We start from the raw sequence: 22,271 nt of genomic DNA on the forward strand, positions 1-22,271 counted from the left end.
CTTGCCACGCAAGTCTTGAGGCATTATCTAACTACTACAACAGCAACTACCTGAAGCCAAACCCCTCCAAAACACAAGTGTGTGCATTCCACTTATGGAACAGAGAGGCACGGAGGAAACTGAGAATAACCTGGAGAGGTCAACAGTGGCCCACTGTGACACCCCAAAGTACCTCGGAGTGAAGTTGGACCGGTCCCTCACCTTCAACTACCACTGTACAGATACAAAAATGAAAGCCTGTTTGAGGAACAACATTATTAGGAAACTGACTGGCAACAACTGGGGAGCACACCCACAGGTCCTCCGCACATCTGCCCTCGTTTTGTGCTTCTCCACTGCTGAATATGCAGCACCTGTATGGCAGAACTCCACCCATGTCAAACAGGTAAATATTGCCCTAAATGAAACAGGACGAATTGTAACCGGCTGCTTGCGGGCAACCCCTGTTGACAAAATCTACCACCTAATGGGCGTAGCACCTCCAAACATCTGAAGGAGAACAGCAGCTGAAATGGAAACGAAGAAGCAGGAGACGGATCAGAGACACCCCCTGTTTGGATGCAAACATCAAACACCAAGACTCAAGTTGAGAAAAAGTTTTTTCCGGACAACGCAACCAATCCAGACATCACCTGCAGACCATAGGCTACAACTCTGATGTAGCTCATCATCAGAGAAATATTCGGACAACCCTGAGGAAGAACTTGCTACAGGTCATCACCTCCCATACATGACATAGAAGGTACTCAATAAACTGAGAACTGGAGTGTCTCAGTGTAAGGAGAACATGAAGAAATGGGGATACATGTCGGGGGACGAACTATGTGAGTGCGGTTAACCTCAAGACCACCAGCACCTACTCAATTGCAGGAAACTGTCGGAACCTGTGTCTATGGATGATCTGATTATCACCGATGATAAGGCAGTCTGTGCAGTGGAATTCTGCACAGCACATGGAATAAAAATATGCCCATATTCTCTGTAATATTTATAATATATATGTATGATATGCTATGTATGATAAATTATATTTAATATGTTATGTTCTGCATACGTTTAAATAAATAAGAAAGCTTATGCAGCCTCCACATCTGGCAATGCCTGTCTTGCAGATAAGCAGACTGTCTATTGCACCACATCACATTTCCCACTCAGCTTCGCATTGATACCGTACACCGGAGTGTACTTCGGCCAGTGGCAGACCATGCTGCAGCCAGTACCACTTTAGAGTTGATGCCAGCTGCATTAGCAGCCCATTGATAGGAGTCATCCCCTTGTTGAAAACACCTGTCGCCAATGCTAAGCAGACCACCATCCAGCATTAACAGGTGCCACACCTTGCTGCACATCATCCCACCGGCGGCTGCCATAATTGAGCCATTGCCTCCGACATCCAATGACACCCAATGTCCAGGAAGCATCATCATCCTGTCAGCAGCTAAGCTCAGATTGGAATGTATACCGCAGAGACAGGCTAGACAATGAAGGTGAAGGCGTGTTTATAGCGATAAAAAGTGCTATAGTATCGAAGGAAATTGACAGAGATCCAAAATGTGAAATAATCTGGGTGAAGGTCACAGTTAAAGCAGGCTCAAACATGGTAATTGGATGTCTCTATAGGCCCCCTGGCTCAGCAGCTGTTGTGGCAGAGCACCTAAAGAATCCAGTGAAATTTTTCAAAGTGCATTATCTGAAAACTACATTGAGCAGTCAAACAGAGAACCAACTCGTGGCGATAACATATTAGACCTTCTGGTGACAAACAGACCCGAATTATTTGAAACAGTTAATGCAGAACAGGAAATAAGCGATCATAAAGCGGTTACTGCATTGATGATTTCAGCCGTAAATAGAAATATTAAAAAAAGGTAGGAAGATTTTTCTGTTTAGCAAAAGAGACAAGAAGCACATTTCAGAGTACTTGATGGCTCAACAAAAAAGTTTTATCTCAAGTACAGATAGTGTTGAGGATCATTGGACAAAGTTGAAAACCATCGTACAATATGCGTTAGATGAGTATGTGCCAAGCAAGATCGTAAGAGATGGAAAAGAGCCACCGTGGTACAACAACCGAGTTAGGAAACTGCTGTGGAAGCAAAGGGAACTTCACAGCAAACATAAACATAGCCAAAGCCTTGCAGACAAACAAAAATTACGCGAAGCGAAATGTAGTGTGAGGAGGGCTATGCGAGAGGCGTTCAATGAATTCGAAAGTAAAGTTCTATGTACTGACTTGGCAGAAAATCCTAAGAAATTTTGGTCTTATGTCAAAGCGGTAGGTGGATCAAAACAAAATATCCAGACACTCTGTGACCAAAATGGTACTGCAACAGAGGATGACAGACTAAAGGCCGAAATACTAAATGTCTTTTTCCAAAGCTGTTTCACAGAGGAAGACTGCACTGTGGTTCCTTCTCTAGATTGTTGCACAGATGACAAAATGGTAGATATAGAAATAGACGACAGAGGGATAGAGAAACAATTAAAATCACTCAAAAGAGCAAAGGCTGCTGGACCTGATGGGATACCAGTTCGATTTTACACAGAGTATGCAAAGGAACTTGCCCCCCTTCTTGCAGTGGTGTACCGTAGGTCTCTAGAAGAGCATAGTGTTCCAAAAGATTGGAAAAGGGCACAGGTCATCCCCGTTTTCAAGAAGGGACTTTGAACAGATGTGCAGAACTATTGACCTATATCTCTAAAATTGATCAGTTGTAGAATTATGGAACATGTTTTATGTTTGAGTATAATGACTTTTCTGGAGACTAGAAATCTACTCTGTAGGAATCAGCAAGGGTTTCGAAAAAGACGATCATGTGAAACCCAGCTCGTGCTATTCGTCTATGACACTCAGAGGGCCATAGACTCGGGTTCCCAGGTATATGCCGTGTTTCTTGACTTCCACAAGGCATTTGATACAGTTCCCCACAGTCATTTAATGAACAAAGTAAGAGCATACGGACTATCAGACCAATTGTGCGATTGGATTGAAGAGTTCCTAGATAACAGAATGCAGTGTGTCATTCTCAATGGAGAGAAGTCTTCCAAGGTAAGAGTGACTTCAGGTGTGCCACAGGGGAGTGTCACAATATTGTGTTGCTGTTCACAATATATATAAATGAACTTGTGGATAACATCGGAAGTTCACTGAGGCTTTTTGTGGATGATGCTGTAGTATATCGAGCGGCTGTACCAATGGAAAATTATACTGAAATGCAGGAGGATCTGCAACGAACTGACGCATGGTGCAGGGAATGGCAATTGAATCTCAATGTAGACAAGTGTAATGTGCTGTGAATACATAGAAAGAAAGATCCTTTATCATTTAGCTACAATATAGCACGTCAGCAACTGGAAGCAATAAATTCCATAAATTATCTGGGAGTAGGCATTAGGAGTGATTTAAAATGGAATGACCATATAAAATTAATCGTCAGTAAAGCAGATGCCAGACTGAGATTCATTGGAAGAATCCTAAGGAAATGCAGTCCGAAAACAAAGGAAGTAGATTACAGCACACTTGTTCGCCCACCGCTTGAATACTGCTTACCTGTGTGAGATCCGTACCAGATAGGGTTGATAGAAGAGATAGAGAAGATCCAACAGAGAGCAGTGCGCTTCATTACAGGATCATTTAATAATCGCGAAAGCATTACGGAGATGATATATAAACTCCAGTGGAAGACTCTGCAAGAGAGATGCTCAGTAGCTCGGCACGGGCTTTTGTTGAAGTTTCGAGAACAAACCTTCACTGAGGAGTAAAGCAGTATATTGCTCCCTCCTACGTATATCTCGCGAAGAGACCATGAAGATAAGATCAGAGAGATCAGAGCCCATACACAGGCATACCAACAATCTTTCTTTCCGTGAACAATACGAGACTGGAACAGAAAGGAGAACCGATAGAGGTACTCAAGGTACCCTCCACCAAGCACCTCCAGGTGGCTTGCGGAGTATGGATGTAGATGTAGATGTAGATCATTGTCAACCCATCACCTCCAATATCAGCCGACACGTCCACAAAGCCTTTCGTCCTTGAAGGGCCAGTCCAGGTGCCACATTGGATCCTACCATCAATCATCCTTGGTCCCTTCTGCTCTGCCACCTACTATGATTCTGGTATTTCTTCGTGTAGGTGCAGCCCATGCAATGTCTAGGAGTGACAGTTCTATTTATATTTTAATAGTGTGGGCAGGCAAATGACAGAAGGATGGCTTTTAATTATTGTGAATATAAACAGAATACATTTTATTTCAAAGAGAAGTCGGAAAATTCTACAAAACTGACATATTAAAATATGAAAGTTACACGATTTTACCAGGAAAAACTTACTTATTTAATGTCAAAAGGTGAACAAAAATTTATGTTCGACAAAAGGTTTTTTTTAAAAAAAAAAAAAAAAAAAAATACACCATCATGCTTCTGACATCACAAGATGGTGTAGAAAATAAAATAAGCTACAAATCGAATTTTTGTAAAACATCGACAAAAATATTATAGAAAATGAAATTGGCTGAAAACTGCTTTTAAATGACATTGATCTTAACACTTTCCATCAACTCTAAATTACTTCCGACTTCTTCCTCGTTCTGAAGGTTGGCAGCAGTAAGAGTGACAGAGTGTCTTCGTGCTCATTGAACACCTCAGTGTAGAACTTGAATTTGTTGTTGGTCACCCTGTCTTCACCAGAGTGGAGCTCCAAAAGCTTCTTGAAGCCTCCGAGTTTGGCGTCTGAAAGTTCTACACCTGCTGTGATTCGTGTTGTGCCTTTTGTTTTGCTGAAGTTTTTTCCCCTCTTCAGGATGCTCTTGACCTCTCCAACTTTAAAACTGTAGAAAGGCTCTCCATGTACTGGACAAATCATCTTGTTTTTGCTTTTTGTGAACACTATTTTTTCAGATTTCTGAACCTGTAAATGCCTGTTACCAGTAACTTTCACTGAGCCTTCCGCACATTTGAGCTCAGAATATGTTCTAAGATTCTAAAACAAATTGTTGTCAAGGATACTGGATGGTAGTTTTGGGGTTGGGTCATTCCATGTCAAGTGGCCTAAGGGTCCCCACTCGACCATCTCTAATTTTGATGAAATTTTTACAGGATGTACATACAGACCTCACATGAAGCACTGCCAAATTACAGCTTCATAAGTAGTATGGTGGGGCCACTAGCCACCTTTTCATAAAGGCTCATTTTTTAACATTGCGACTGAAATGAATAAATGATCAACTTTGTTTTACCACTGTTCAGGATCTAAGAGACCTGTAATGCTGAAACTTTGCAATCCTGCTCAACTTTTTTGGTACAGTAGCTTAGTTGTAGTACATAAGGTCAAACTATGGCAAATTCATCATAGTGCACTAGCAAAGTGGCTCATCAATCTTGTCATACCAAATTTTGACTATACTTTATTGCCTTGTATCTACTGAAAGAGTAACTTTCTGAAGCTAATACTTTAGTTATCTGCAGCTTGCCACCATGTCATAAAGCTCTACAAGTGGCATCCAGATTGCTCAAATAATAACTGAGTTATCTTTGCTCACCTTGTCTAATCAGAAAAAATTGTTTTTATTTTGGAGAGAGACCAGTTTAGTGTCAACAATGGAGTTTGGTAATGTGCTTCAACAATCTGTCTGAAGCACACTGTTGTGTAGTGTTCAGATATTGTTTGTGCCTTTTTAAAATGATGTAAAGTGTGTTGTCATTACTGGATAAGCATCTTTTTTCGGTACGTAAAAATTATTTCAAGATGCAGGGTGACTCTCTAGAAATGTTTATAAGGTTATTTAATTTTTTTCTGTTGTATTCTCAAGGAAGTTCCCATTATATATGGTCGTTTAACATTTTTCAGTTGGAAATATACACCACTTCCACTTTATCTAATACTGAAACAAACAGCAATTGGAAGCATAAATTTAATTGTAGTGTAATGGATATCAACGTGGTTTCAGTACCAAGTATCATTGGCCTTGCAGATAATTCTGCATGTCATCTGAAAACACACACACATCAACAAGGCTTCATTCCAATCAAAGAATTTTCATTAGAGTAACAGGAATTCATAAACCAAATAAGTGAGATATGTCTTACTGAAAATGCACAAATATACTTTCACCATAAATCAATACTTGGGGACAAAGATGATTTTCTACAGAGATCATATTGTAATCCTTTTGGTGCAAAGAACCATTCTGGTAAAAAGGGTTTACGGATTGTCAATGTGGAAACAGCAAAACAATTGCAAGCCGTGACTAAGAACAATGTGAAACCTGGTCAGAAGATCTGTCCAACTTGCAGAAAACAATTTTTAGCAAAGAAAGCAGAAAGATCGCAGTCAACTTCAAACCAGTCAGAAGACGAAGCATATCCAGAAGTATCAATCGATTAAGTCTAACTGCTTTTGGGGTCTCCTCTCTAAAATTTCAGAGAGTATCAAAAAGGGATGTGAAAGGTTACGCAAAACGAACAATAAGCAAAGCTCAAGAGGCAATTGTGAATAGCATTGTTGCTGCTGGAGGATTCGCCCCAAAAGATCTTCAGACACCTAGTACAAGCAAGACATGTCTTGATTGTGAAGATTATAAGCAGCTGATTAAAGAATTGAAAGAGAAGTTGCAATTGTCAAGGCAGCCTGAAAAATTGCAAATACTGTCATTAGTACCACAAAGCTGGACTATAAAAGAGACAATGCAAGAATTTGGTGTTTCAGAGAGGATGGTAAAAGCAGCTAGGAAGTTACAGGCAGAAAATGGTGTATTAGCTCTGACAAAGAATGAGTGTGGCAAGCAGATTCCATATGCCATAAAAGAAAGAGTGGTTACATTTTTTCAGAATGAAGAATTTAGCCGAATTTGTCCAGGTAAAAAAGACTGTGTATCAATTAGAACAGAAGGAAAGAAAGTTTTGATGTAAAAATACCTTCTTCTGAATAATTTGAAAGAAATGTGTGCTGCGTATCAACTTCAGCATGGGCCTGAAATTGGCTTTTCCAAATTTTGCGAACTGAGACCAAAATGGTGCATCACTGTGGGTGCTGCAGGAACCCACTCATTCTGTGTTTGCACTTTACACTAAAATGTGAAACTGATGCTTGCAAGCATTCCAATTAAAGAAGATTATAAAGAGTCTGACTGCCAAAACAGTGTGTGATTCTGAATCCAAAGACTGCATGCTTCATCACTGTGAAATCTGGCCAGGAAAGGAACTACTTGAACAGTTTTTAGAAAATAGTTTTGAAGACAGTGATCCAGATGATACCACTGAGTTCAAATAGTGGGTGCACAATGATAGAGATACATTAGAAACCAAACAGATGACCACCGAGGATTTTATTGAAGATCTGATTTCAAAAACTGACAAACTTTCCACTCATCATTATGTTGCAAAGCACCAGAGCAAGCACCTAAAATGCATAAAAGAAAGCTGTAAGCCAAGTGAACTGATCATATTAGTGGACTTTGTTGCAAATTATTCCTTCATTGTCCAGGATGCAGCTCAAGGTTTTCACTTGAATAACAGCCAAGCAACTTTACACCCATTTGTTGTGTACTACTTCAGAAATAACTTTGACATCAGCAGTATCAACTACTGTATAATAAGCGACAGCCTGAAACATGATGCAATCCCTGTACATGCTTTTATAGTGAAATTATTAGAAGATCTAAAGTGTCTCCTTGGAAAAATCACACACATTTATAACTTCAGTGATGGGTCAGGAGTGCAGTACAAAAACTTCAAAAATTTTCTGAATCTCTGACACCACGAAAATGACTTTGGAATCTCAGCTGAATGGCACTTTTTTGCTACAAGCCATGGAAATATCTCAATGTGATGGAAATGGAGGAACTGTAAAGAGCCTGGCAGCAAGAGCAAGCCTTCAGAGACCAACTGAGGACCAGATTTTGACACCAACTGATTTGTTTAAATACTGTACAAAGAATATCAGACAAATCCAGTTTATTTTTGTTTTAAAAGAATAAATTGAAACATTAAAACTGAGCAGGAAGCATGGTTTAAAAATGGCTGCACAGTATCAGGAACAAGAGGGAATCACCATTTTGTGTCATTAAATGAAAAGCAAGTTTGTATTATACGAGTATCCAATGATACAAATTTTTTTGTGGCAAATGTAGTTTCATTCAGAAATATCACAGCCTTACAACTGGGCCAATAGAGTGCCTGTATATATGATGGAAAATGGTGGATTGGTAATGTGTCTGAAGTCTCAGAAGAAGAAAATCATGTTTTAGTCAGTTTCATGCACCCCAATGGACCTGCACTTTCATTCTATTGGCCAGCTAGGCAGGATGCAAACCAACACATTATTTCTGTCATTCCAGCTCCATCAGCAACAAAAATGGGCTGACATTACAGCTTGTTAGAATCAACTGTAATTGCTATTAGGGCCTAGTAACAAATTTCAGCAAATGAATTAATAAGAACATAAATATTTGGCTTGGGAACCATAAAGAGTACAACTGGTATATGTATTTTGAATGTAATATATATGTATGTGGTACGACAAAATTTATGGGCCACTTTGATAGTACACTATGATGATTTTACCATAGTTTGACCTTTTGTTTTACAGCTAAGATACTGCACCCAAAGAGCTGAACAGGATCACAAAGTTTCAGCATAACAGGTCTCTTAGATCCTCAGTAATAGTAAATCAAAGTTGATCATTTATTCATTTAAGTCACAATGTCGAGAAATGTAATGTAATGAAAATATTTATTTGTTGTTAAATGCAAAGTCTACAAAATAAAAACAACTTTATCTGCTCAAACAAGGTGAGCTCTTTTCAATGGTGTCGAGAAAAATCAAATTTGAGCGATCCCTTTTGAGATATGACCTTTTGAAAGTGACCCAAAATTGACTGATTAATTTTTTAAACACACTTTTAACTTCAATAACTCAGTTATTATTGGAGCAATCTGGGTGCCACTTACAGAGCTTTATGACATGCTGGCAAGCTGCAGATAACTACGGTATTAGCTTCAGAAAATCACTCTTTCAGTAGATACAAGGCAATAAAGTATAGCCAAAATTTGGTATGACAAGATTTGTGAGCCACTTTGATAGCACACTATGATGAATTTACCATATTTTGACCTTTTGTACTACAACTAAGCTATTGTACCCAAAAAGTTGAACAGGGTCACAAAGTTTCAGCAAGACAGGTCTCATAACCCTGAACAATGGTAAAACAAAGTTGATCATTTATTCATTTCAGTCGCAATGTCAAAAAACGAGCCTTTACGAAAAGGTGGCTAGTGGCCCCACCATACTACTTATGAAGCTGTAATATGGCAGTGTTTCATGTAAGGTCTATACGTACATCCTGTAAAAATTTCATCAAAAGTGGGCCACTTGACATGGAATGACCCGGATAACTTCTACTACCCTTATTGTAGATGGATGTGACCTGTTTTTTGTTCAAGGGATCTACAACAGATTATAGTCAGAATAGTGGCTAACTCAGTTGCAAATTCAGTAGAGAATCTGACAGGGATTCCATTTGGGCCTGGAGCTTTGTTCAGTTGTAACAAATTCAGCTGTTTCTTACCACCACTCATGCTAGTACTTATTTCATCTTTTCATTGGTATGAGGATTATACTGGGCTATTCTCCTGTGTTTTCCTTTGCAAAGGAACATTTGAAAATGGAGTAAGCAGTTCAACTTTTGCTTTGCTACCCTCAATTTCAGTTCCTGTCTCATTTGCTAGGGACTGGACACTACCTTTGGTGCCACTAACAGCCTCCATTTAGCTGGAGGTCAACAAAATATTTTTGCATTCAGAAAAGCAAGTTAGCGATTCATATTTCATGAAAAGTTCCTGTGGCAATGAAAAAATCCACCTGAATTTGCATATTGTATAGATACAATATACAGATCTGTGACACTCTCTTCACCATTTCACAATAATACAACATGAGCTGCCCTTCTTTGAACTTTTTTCATGTTCTCTATCAATCCTACCTGATTAGGGTCACATACCATACTGCATTTTAGCTACTGAATTTATGATACTGGTTACTCACGTACCTTTGCATTAGTGCCTTCTATTGGCTTCAGTTTCCTGTATAAATACAAGATGCTACAAGCCATCACAGCACTTGCTATGTACCTAATATATAGACACTGATTTTGATACATGAGCATATTTTTATGGTATGTGTGGCTGGTATGCCTTATTATTATTCTGTATGTTTCCTATGTATCAACAGATCTGTTGCAGATTCTGTTTAAACTAATTGGACTTAGTTTGTTACACCATTATTTTTCTATTTGTAACAGCTCTGAAGATGGCACGGCCAAAACTGGTAATTGTGATTTCTACAATTTATGTGATGAAGATGGGTCTTTATAAAGGAAATCAAATGTTTAAATCTGTATCAATTCCTAAGGGACCAAACAGCTGAGGTCATCGGTTCCTAGACTTACGCACTATTTAAAATAAACTTATGCTAAGAAAACAAACACACACACACACACGCACGCACGCACGAGGGAGGACTCAAACCTCCGGCAGGAGCGTCTGCGCAATCCACGATGTGGCCACTCAAACCGCGCGGCCACGCTGGGTGACTACAAACGAACTGAATTATCATTGAATTTTTACAAGACTCAGTGCACACAGTGTAGTACATCTCATAGAAATCCACAAGCTACAAAAACAGGTTACTTGATACAATGAAATAAAAGAGTAGAAAGTGCAAAGTTTTTGTGACAACACTTGGATCAAAATCTTAACTGCTAAATTCAATGCCTAATTATGAATTATCATTAATGTCCGCAGTTGGGCCTAGGCATGATTACTACCATAGGTGATTTACAGCTGAAGAAACTAGCTTATTCTGAATATTTCCACCTGCTAATGAATTATGGAATGATTTTCAGGGATAACTCAATGTAGGGAGATAGTATTTTCAGAGTAGAAAAATGCTTTGTATAATGTTAATTCTATTATATGATATCCAGTGAAGACCTTCCTCATATACATAGCTAGTGCTCGATTTGTGAGCTCTCTGTGTGTATGTGTTAAATGTCATGTAGATAATGTGGCGTTTCTCACTCAAAGAACTTTGTTGGAGAATTCTTCTAGGTCCTAATCCACCGAAAAGTATTTTTACAGCAACTGTTAAATTTAATATTTTAGGTTAGTTTATAATTAGAATGAACTGTGTAACACAGTCATGTGAAGTCATTTCACCGGATTGTACTGAGATGTAAATAAAATGTTCATCTTGACTTCTTTGCACAACCCAGAGATTTATCTCAGTGGGGTGAAATACGTCTAGTAAAATTCTCCCGTTCACGAATTTATCGTATGACAAACCCTTGCCTCTGAAACTAAAGAATGGTATGTAGATGAGTAGGCTAATGATGTTCCTTATTCAAACATTAGCTCTGCTGTTACGAGCTCAAGATGCAGCTATAAATTAGCTATGGTGTTAGTGAACGAAACATTTGGATGAATCTATGCGTGTGGATATAAATGTGGTTGAAACAGTGTTGTAAAACACTCGAAAACTGAGCACATTTAACTAACCTTAACAAACTGATCGCTTGAACATGTGGCCATTCTTTCACCGTAGTAGTCATACGCAACATCATGTATGAGATCCTTATGTTCAGCGTTTATCGTCTGGGCTTCGTACATTTTCTCTACTGTAAACAGTAAACACAGAACAGCGCTTTTACGTTCAAACTTGTCCTCATACACACTTAGTACATTCTTACCAACAACCAAAACTTTTCTGCATTTTACAACTGGAGCAAAACATTTCACTTTTTTGACAGTGCGTACTGTTTCTGAAAAGATGTTATTGTGCAATGAATGTGGAGTTTTTCATTACTGCAGTCTAGAATTCTTATTTATAAATTATGAAACGTGGTGTTCCATTTACAAGTTCCAATTGTATGGACCATACTACCAACATAACATCGTTCGTCATTTGTTCGCATGACCAGAGCTAAACTAGGTTGAGGGAGAACTTGGAGAAGGCACGAGTTCACAGTTGAGACTGTTGAGAGATAGTGTTGTGGTGTGTTGATCGTCTGTGTTCTATCGTAGTGTTTAGTGTTGCCTGAGTAAACATGTTAGAAGCAGATGAAATACTGGAACTTTTTAGAGGCTGTTTGCCCTATTACCTATTTATAATGCTACCTGTGCTTATTATAATTTCACCGGTTAATCCAGTGGACGCGGCACACGAATTTCCCGTGTATCGTATGCAACATTTTGATTTACACGGTGTACCTCGCGGTAAGCTGAGCGTTTCTCGTCTTAAAATTGTGTTTTCTGTAATTAACAAATTGCCGTTCACGAGACACTCGCCCGTCGAATACGTTTATGTCAGGATGTTGTTATTGAATTAAAGAAACCTTGCAGGGAGCAGACATGCCCCCGTAAACCTGGAGGCCCGTTCGTTGACTGGATGGAGTACCGCACGGCAGTGCATAGTGGCACGTTTGGAAGATATAACTTCAGACCAATTTCGAGAAATAAGAGCCAAAGCAGGGGCTCTCCTCCTTGTCCTGCCCCGGCAGATTTCCAGTCTATCGGACGAAGCCAAGCAGGTGTGTCATTTTATTTGCAGCTAATAATTTCCATACCAAATTTACAGGCTGAGTTAATTTTCCTCACAGACAAATTAATTCATCTTTTATAAAGTCATGTAAAGAAAATAATAATGTCACGTAATATGCAGCTTACATGCTGTTGTCGAGTAGAATATCAGAAGCTGATTTTGGTACTAATTTAGCGGCAGCGCCACTCTGTTAGCATAGAATTCAGCGCACACAACCTTAATTTGCCGCTGTTTATTTGTTTTTAAAATACCTGTTTTGCTCTGATTATGTGAGCCACTGTAATGACTGCTTAACTCAGTTTCCCGATATTTAATACAAATAATGGACATCAAACAGAACCTTTAGCCTCTCTGAATTAGTCCCAAGTATTCAAGGGTCTTTTAAGATTTTTAATTCACTGATAAGTGTAAATAAAACCTTCCAGTAATAGAAAGGATTTGTTCTTTAAGACCCTTCTACTTTGTTTCACAAACCCACAGCCTTCTCTTACAAATATACTACTGGAGATTCATAAATTATATGGAGTAGATGATCCTAAACTTGTGTGGGGTGTATCAGTTTCCATACAATGTGAGAATCTGGATGAAATTGTCATTTAGATCTAAATCCATTTACAGAAAGTTTGAGGAAACGAAATCATACAGTAAGTGAAGCAAGCATATGAATAAAAAAACGTTAAAATGGTATAAGAAGTGGATGAATAAGAAACATGTCTGATATTGTGACTTAAATAAACCTAATGTGATGAGCTATCAGTTAGACCTGCTAACTAGCTAGTTAACATTGTGTGCTGCATGGTGTTTTTTCATAGGTCTTGTGTGCATTAAATAATGTAAGGTACACAGTGCAGTTCACATGGCAGTTAGTCTCAAACATAAATATGATTAGGGTCATAGTTGCAGGTATGAAGCTAAGTGTTTTCAACAGTTTTCAAAGTGTATTAAATCTGAAACATACCTTCATCAGGGCTCAGACCATTTATCATTCACAAAAGAGGAACATCATACCCACAAACCTTCTGACCACTCACAAAATGGTGTCTCATCCCCCACCCAGTGTATTAAAATCCTAGTCCATCCTTATGCCACACCAATCCCAGCCATGGTCACACGATTCACACCTTCATGGAAGTCTGATTGATACACTCGCCTGTCACATCCTAAGACGTCTGACCATCCTGATTTAAGTTTTCCATGATTTCCCTAAATCGCTCCAGGCAAATTCCGGGATGGTTCCTTTGAAAGGGCACAGCCAACATCCTTCGCCGTCCTTCCCTAATCCGATGAGACCGATCACCTCGCTGTCTGGTCTCCTCCCCCACAACAACCCAACCCAACATCCTACGACAGTCCCATCACAGCCATACCCTTTCCTATCCAGTCAGAGACAGGGCCATTGTGAAACCAGTCATATCATATGTCAGCTCTGTTTTAATCTGTGTGCAGCTCTTTATGTGAGCATTAGGCGTGCCACCAACCAGCTGTGGCCACGAGCATAGCTGAAGCGGTTAGTGGAAGAAAGTGCTGATCCCCAACTTAGTGAGAATTAGTCTGAACACATTATCTGTTGTGCTTCCAGCTGCACTACATGCTGGCCACAAGTTAATTATGATTGAACTACTAGAAAGCATTTGTTGCTATATAAAATGTTTTCCCCCTTACCACATTAATGTTCTTTTCTTTGGATAAAAGCATTGCCATGCCACAGTGTAAACCTGGTATTGACATAAGTAAAGATATGGATACATGCAAAAATGTTCATGATAATTGATTCAGATCTTGATTATGCACCAGGGAGTGAGCCAGTTGTTCAAGAGGCTGTAAATGTGGTTTAGCATTATCTTGCCACCATTCTAGCCTCAAAATATTGGCGTAAATGACATTTTGTTGTAGATAACCACCACAAAACATTGAGTTTTTATTTTTCTGCAATTAGTTTAAAGGTTGAAGTCACCATCTGGCAAATATTTATGGTGAATACCACTAGTCTACAGTTTTGAAATGTTATCAATAATTATTTATCATTATTTGTGTAAGTGAGTGTGGCATATGACACAGAATAATTAATTTCGACTGGTAGTCAATGAACATATATTTGATCTTTTCAAACTGAAAATAATGCTGTATGCAACAAAGAAAATCTGTGAACATAAAGACCCGAGAACAACAGAAGATTTTCCTTCGTTGAGAAAACCTAAAATCGCACAAAATATGTGATTATGGCCAATATCTCAACTTTAAAAGAGCTGTTGACCTTAAATTGGATCACAAAACCACATCAACGAAGGTAGCCTACATAACACACAATTATCCCTCTGGCTCTGATCTTTACAATTGAATGATACAAATCTGGTATGTACATAGCCTATATACCAACTATACATCGTAGCTACTTCAAAAATCTTTACATAAATAATTATCAAAGTAAATATCTAGAATTGCTTTGTCAGTGGTGTGAATAAACTTAACAAAAGTTCACAAAGTTTCTTTGCGTTTTACCCATGTTGTAGTTTGTTCATGTGAGAGGTTTTGATTCTTCAGTATTTTGTTTTCTAATGCAAAAAAAAGCACACACAAGTGAATTTATTCAGTACAGAAAATCTGATATAGTTGTTTTGTGAGGTTTTAAGGCTTTCACTGTAGGCCTAATATCTTTTTCTTTTGTATGTTTAGTGATTCTACTCAGTGATTTAAGACAGTAAAAATTGCATATTTGCTCTGAAAGCTTTTCAGGCTACTTTTTGAAGAAGACTGCATTAACTGATTAAATAGTTAAGTAGCAGTGTAAAAATTCACAGGAAAGTTACAAATATGTGGATTGTGATTTACAGATTTAAGTAAACATATAATATGAAAAGACTCAAAACTATGGTCTCATTTTTTTTAGCACTTTCTTCTGCCAACTACTTCAGCTATCAGCTCCACAACACTCCCTCTTTCAATGGATGCTCCACAATCTGTGCCATCTTGATCTTTTCCCCACACGAGCCTCTCTGTGTTATGTAGACATTAATGTCGCAAAACAACCTTAGATTCCATAATCTCTATCTTCTGCTGTTCCCTAAAAATATGTAAATATGAGTAATTTAACTCTCAATAATGTAGGTAGAATTAACATGAATGAAGCATAGTTGTATCTGCTTAATGTAACTGCCACAAGGCAAGATATAGTGTAATTTCTTTCATTTATACGTAACAAGTGAAAACGACTCTGCAGACGATATCTATTTTCATAACTGAGTGTCTAATTGATAACAGAATACATAAAGAAGGGGGGGAGGGGAGATAACTTCAGTCATTCAACAGCCACACTCTACCTCACTTTCCAATTCATTCCCCATGTCATTGTGTGCAGTGAACAACTCCCTCTGCCTATGACTAGAGTGACATCATCCATGTCACTTTCCTATCTTGCGCACCTGCTGTCTTTCCCTCCTGTTCATCAGCCACTTTTCTCCAATCCTACCCCTCGCTCCCCATCATCCACTCCACACGATAACACCCAACAAAATGTAGTCAGCCAGGGCAGTGTAGCTCTGCATCTGTATGTATTTGTATTCTTTTAACTACGGAGAAGGATTTGTTTAAAAGTTAACAGTATTTGCTATTTTACTTATGTAGCTCTCGACTACATGTCATCTGAACTTGTGTATGTGCAGAAGTGTATGAGGTGATTATTAACACAATTGGATAGATAAAAAAGTCTACTCATCAATTGAGGGGTATATTTGGGAAAAGTCATCCAGAACTGCGGGTCAGGGGAGACTTACCGGACAGGATGAGAAGGAAACACTTTCCTCCTCCTTCCCACCTCATCCCGTCCGGTAAGTCTCCCCCTGACCTGCAAGTCTGGGTGACTTTTCCAAAAACTAATCCATTTCCAAAACCTCTCTATTCCTTAACCTTCATCCCTTCTGCAGGAAAAAGGAGCCACTGGCTCCGAAAGCTTGCATAAGTATAACCTTCTCTTATATATATATATATATATATATATATATATATATATATATATATATATATATATATATATATATATATATATATCTCTGTGTGTGTGTGTGTGTGTGTGTGTGTGTTTTAGTTGTTATAAGGTAATTATTGGGTTGTTATAGCCACACATCATCAAACAGAAAGCAGTTTACAGTACTTACTGACACTGATCACATTGCTGCACTGAGGACATAAAAAAAGTCAGATTTTGTGTAGCATTCATGTTATTTGATTTTATTGGTAATATATTCATCAACTGATGTTGCTAAGAAATTTGTTAACGGAGTAGTAGTTGGCCAGTAATAAATTCTTCTTGCTTCTTTTAAAATGAATTTTATTAGTTGCTAAACTTTTTACGGTTGCCCCTAAGTTGTAGAAAATCAGCAACCCTGAATAATGGACACCTTTCTGGACTACTAATTGACTTCTAATCTTCAGGTGGATTGTTGTTAATTCTAGTATCGATTATATGGACTGAGCTGTTGGTTTGAAAAAGGATGTATTGATGACAAATTTCATGAAAGAGTAAATATATTGGGAAACAGTAATCAGTATTCCCAGTTCCTTGAAAAGGCCTCTGGAGGGTGTTAAAAGTTGGCACTACAAATAATTCATATTACACATATTTTAACTGATCCCCCTGTGGGCCCGAGGGTTAGAATAGGCCCGAGGTATTCCTGCCTATCAGTAAGAGGCAACTGAAAGGAGTCTCTCGTGTTTCGGCCTTTACGTGATGGTCCCCTGTAGGGTTTGATCTCCATTTTTCAAAATTTTCCCGAAGAGCGAGCCAGTTGGGGAAGGGCACCTTACGTGCTGCACCGCATCCATCATGCGCTGAGACCTATCACATCCTTCATCAACGTGGATCTGCACTTCTGCTCATTCTCCAACTGTTGGGCGAGGTCATCCTCCTGCGGTGCATATTTTCCCATCAACTGTGCTATATCATTTTCTACGCTGACAATGATAATGGACTTGTTTGCTTGGTTGAACCTGATATCCACCATGGTAGCCAGTCCATTGTGGTGGGCCACCATGTACTCTGTTGGTTGTAGCCCCCTGACCACACAGGGATCGCTCTGCTGATGCCTGCACCGTTAACTCCCAATGTATGCCGAGGAATAGATTCCCATCACCCTGGGGCATCGGGACTCCCGGCAATGGCCATCTTGCCTGGTGGCATTGCTGCAGCTGGGTGGCTCCTGTGGGGAGGGCCCCTGGTCAGAGTGGGTGGCATCAGGGCAGATAACATGCAGTGAAGCGTAGTAAATCATCTCTTGCTGGTGGTCAAACACCAGCAGTCTCTACGCATTCATGTTCTCAATTCAACACATAGAAATATGACCCCAAATCGTTCCCCCTCCCTTGCAACTCTATGGCAGGAACATCAGGCTAAGTATGGCAGCGGCTCTTATTCACCCCGGTACCTTGTACGAGGGCGGTTCAGAAAGTAACCTCCGATCGGTCACAGTGCGGGTTGTGGGGGGAGTAGCAACGCCATCTGTGCGTTCACACACTCAACAGGTCAGTCGGCATCAAGCCGTGGTCGAGTGAACATCGTACCTGCGCTAGTTTAGTTTTTGTGGCAGTTTGAAATGTGTGCTGCAATAGAAAACCCCGCCAAATGTGAAGTGTGTGCTGTCATAAGGTTTTTTACAGCCAAAGGATATTCTGCAGCAGCTATTCATCGTGAGCTTTGTGCCGTGTACGGACCAAGAGTTATGAGTGAAGGAGTTGTCCGTGAATGGGTACATTTATTTAAAAGTGGACGAGAAAACGTTCATGATGAAGAGAGGAGTGGTAGACCATCATTGGTGACTGACGAACTCGTTCAGACAATTGATGCAAAAGTTCGTGAAAATCGACGTTTCTCAATGTCGGAGTTGTCTACTGGTTTTCCACAGATTTCTAAGACTCTCTTGTACGAGATAGTGACAGTAAGATTGGGTTACCGTAAGTTCTGTGCACGATGGGTGCCCAAAATTCTTACCGACCACCACAAAACTCAAAGAATGGCCTCTGCATTAGACTTTCTGTCACGTTATGAGGACGAAGGAGAACCATTGTTAAACAGAATCGTGACCGGTGACGAAACCTGGATTAAGTACGTGAACTCTGAGACAAAAGAACAATCAAAGATGTGGGCACATTCAAATTCGCCTACCAAACCAAGAAAAGCCTCGCAAGATTTTTCTGCCAGAAAACTGATGGCAACGGTGTTTTGGGATGCCAAAGGGGTGTTGTTGGTTGAATTCATGGAACGTGGTACGACCATTAATCAAGACGTGTACTGTGAAACAATAAAAAAGTTACGACGGGCTACACAGAACAAACGCCGTGGTATGCTGACTTCCGGTATCGTTTTTTTGCACGATAACGCCCGTCCTCACTCTGCTCGCAGAACAACGGTCCTTCTTGAGTCCTTCAAGTGGGACGTTATCAACCATCCACCTTACAGCCCAGACCTGGCGCCAAGTGATTATCACCTCTTCATGCATTTGAAGAAATGGCTCGGGTCACAGCGGTTTGATGACGACGAAGAGCTCAAAGATGCGGTCACAGGCTGGCTCCAGGCACAAGCGGGTGATTTTTATGCAGAAGGAATTTCAAAGCTTGTGAAGAGATACGATAAGTGCCTCAATCGCTATGGAGACTATGTAGAAAAATAGTGCAAAGATGTAGTTGTAAGATGTATATATTAAAATATTTTTATTTAACTTGGTGTATTTTTTTAAATCAACCGGAGGTTACTTTCTGAACGGCCCTCGTATGTTCGAGAGCTGATGGGGCATCTTTCATGACGAAGCCTTCAGTTTTTTGTTGTTGAGGTGGAGGGCTTGTCCAAAATGAGATCTGGGTCAGTCTTTATCAAAACAGCATCCTCTGCCCAGTCACGGGCGTTACTCCCTTGTGACAAGCTGGGGGATGTTCCTGTAACCATCACACTCCTAAGAGCTTAAACATGGTCCAGGATATCATATTTCATAGGGACCTTCTTCTGCAGTCTGACAATGAGCTGCGCACCAATTTAGTGGCGAGGTGCTCATTGTGTTTGGCGTGTCCACATGGGTCTGAAGGATAATCTGGTTGCCACCAGTGCCTCTATCTTGGCCTTTGAGGTTGATACATTACCCGAGAAGGTCAAGATGATGGTCTACCACTGTGATATAAAGTAATATATCCCTCCCCCAATGCGGTGCTTTAAATGCTGGAAGTTTGGCCATATGCCTTCCCCGCGCTGTACTTCTAGCGTCATTTGTAGAGATTGTGGAAGCCCATCGCATCCCAATACTCCATGTGTCTCCTCCCCCCCCCCCCCCCTATCTGTGTCAACTGTGGAGAGCATCATTTGTCTTGCTCGCCTGACTGCAGGATTCTTCAGAAAGAAAGGAAAATCATGGGGTACTAGACCCTAGACCGACTGACATACACTGAGGTTAAGAGAAAATATGAACACCTGCATCCTGTGCATATGACATTGTCTTAAGCTGCTGCTACAACAGTTCTGGCACCGTCAGCTCGGCAAACCCAGGTCACCTCTCAGAGCCAGAAGACTAAACCTGCCCCCTTGATGGTGGAGGGCATTTCCCTCCCTTTTGCTCCTGCACCACCTACTTCAGGAGCAACACCTCCCCCCCTCCCCCAACCATTGGGACATCCATCCCCACTTCTAAGCTGGAGAAGCATAAGTTTTCTTCGGCTTCTCTCACTAGGAAAGGCTCCCTTGGGTGACTCCCTTCCCAGGTTTCTTTTAGTGGGAAAGACGACACCCGCCAGTGGCTGAAGAGCCGAAAAGCAGCTGGTTGTAGGGCTTCACACACATCCTCAGTTCCGGAGACGGAGCCAGTTCAGTCCTCCGAGCCAGGGAAACCCAAGGAGCAGCGAGAGGAATCCAAAAAGAAAACCCCTAAGACCAAGGAAATTGTGGTGGCACCCACTCCACCGCTGCCTACAAGCTCTGTGGCTGAGGATAAGGTGGAGATTTTGGCATCCGCTGAGGACCTAGATCTAGCCAATCTCATGACGACGTCATCCTCCAGTGGAATTGCAGTGGTTTTTTCCTCCGCCTGGCTGGGCTACAGCAACAGTTAAGTTTTACACCTGCTATCTGCATAGCCCTCCAGGAAACCTGGTTCCCAGCAATGCGGACCCCCGCTCTCAGAGGCTATAAGGGATATTACAGGAACCATAGCGATTGTAATCTTGTGTCAGTTGGAGTTTGCGTTTATGTCCTAAACTCACTCTGTAGTGAAACTGTGCCCCTTCATAGCCCTCTTGAAGCTGTGGCTGTCAGAATAAGGACGAAACAGGAAGTAACTGTTTGCAATGTATATCTTCCTCCAGATGGTGCAGTACCCCTGGATGTATTAGTTGCACTGATTGATCAACTCCCTTACCTTTCCTACTTTTGGGAGACATTAACGCCCATAACACATTGTGGAGTGGCACTGTGCTTACTGGTTGAGGCAGAGATGTCGAAACTTTATTGCCTCAGTTCAACCACTGCCTCTTAATACTGGGGCTGCCACACATTCCAGTGTGGCTCATGGTAGTTACTCGGCCATTGATGTATCAATTTGCAGCCCAGCACTTCTCCCGTCTATCCACTGGAGAGCACATGATGACCTGTGTGGTAGTGACCACTTCCCCATCTTCCTGTCACTGCCCCAGCATCAGGCACATGGACGCATGCCCAGATAGGCTTTGAACAAGGCAGACTGGGGAGCTTTCACCTCTGCTGTCACCGCTGAATCTTCCCCACACGGTAACATCGATGTGATGGTTGAGCAGGTGGCTAGCACAATTGCTTCTGGGGCAGAAAACACTCTTTAGGGTGCCAGAGGCGTAAGGCAGTCCCTTGATGGTCACCAGAGGTCGCTGAAGCAATTAAGGAGTGTCGGCGAGCTCTACAGTGGCATAAGCAGCACCCTTCTCTGGAGCACCTCATAGCCTTTAAACGGCTTCATGCCCATGTTTGCTACCTCATCAGATAACGGAAGAAGGAGCGTTGAGAGAGATATGTCTCCACCATTGGGTGCCACATGTTAACTTCCCAAGTCGGGGCAAAGATAAAACGTCTTTTCGAGTACCAGGCCCCAACAGCTGTCCCCAGTGTTAACATAAATGGCAAGTTATGTACCAATGCAAACGTGATTGCCAAGCACTTTGCTCAAGCCTCTGCGTCGTAGAATTACCCCCCCAGCCTTTTGCACACTCAAATGGCAGCTGGAAGGGCATGTCCTCTCATTCACTACACACTGCAGTGAATCCTATAACACCCCATTTACAGAGTGGGAGCTCCTTAGTGCCCTTGCACATTGCCCCGACACAGCTCCTGGGCCTGATTGCATCTACAGCCAGATGATTAAACATCTCTCATCTGACTACAAGCAACATCTCCTCGTCATCTTCAACCTGCTCTGGTGCAACGGCATCTTTCCATGCAATGGCGGGAGAGCACTATCATTTCGGTGCTCAAACCCGGTAAGAAACCGTTTGATGTGGATAGCTATTGGCCCATCATCCTCACCAACGTTCTTTGTAAGCTGCTGCAACATATGGTATGTCGGCAGCTGGGTTGGGTCCTGGAGTCACGTAGCCTACTGGCTCCATGTCAGGGTGGCTTCCGCCACAGTCGCTCTACCACTGATAATCTTGAGTCTATTGAATCTGCCATCCAAACAGCC

The 22,271-nt window shown here is 40.9% G+C and overlaps 2 protein-coding genes across 2 annotated transcripts in view; one reads left to right on the forward strand and one right to left on the reverse strand.

The window, feature by feature from the left end:
- LOC126190810 (nucleoporin SEH1) overlaps positions 1–11,749 on the reverse strand; it is a 180,354-nt gene extending 168,605 nt beyond the window's left edge. The window contains exon 1 of the mRNA XM_049931372.1: positions 11,553–11,749. Within this exon, the coding sequence (XP_049787329.1) occupies positions 11,553–11,663 (111 nt within the window). The 5' untranslated portion in view covers positions 11,664–11,749. The remainder of the gene's footprint in view (positions 1–11,552) is intronic.
- A 283-nt stretch (positions 11,750–12,032) lies between these two features.
- The window catches only part of LOC126191442 (nicalin), a 125,060-nt gene continuing 114,821 nt past the window's right edge, over positions 12,033–22,271 (forward strand). Inside the window, exons 1-2 of the mRNA XM_049932321.1 lie at positions 12,033–12,269; positions 12,396–12,583. Coding sequence (XP_049788278.1) covers positions 12,101–12,269; positions 12,396–12,583 — 357 coding nt within the window. The 5' untranslated portion in view covers positions 12,033–12,100. The remainder of the gene's footprint in view (positions 12,270–12,395; positions 12,584–22,271) is intronic.

This window comes from Schistocerca cancellata, chromosome 6, assembly GCF_023864275.1.
Source record: "Schistocerca cancellata isolate TAMUIC-IGC-003103 chromosome 6, iqSchCanc2.1, whole genome shotgun sequence".
NCBI classification, from domain to species: domain Eukaryota; kingdom Metazoa; phylum Arthropoda; class Insecta; order Orthoptera; family Acrididae; genus Schistocerca; species Schistocerca cancellata.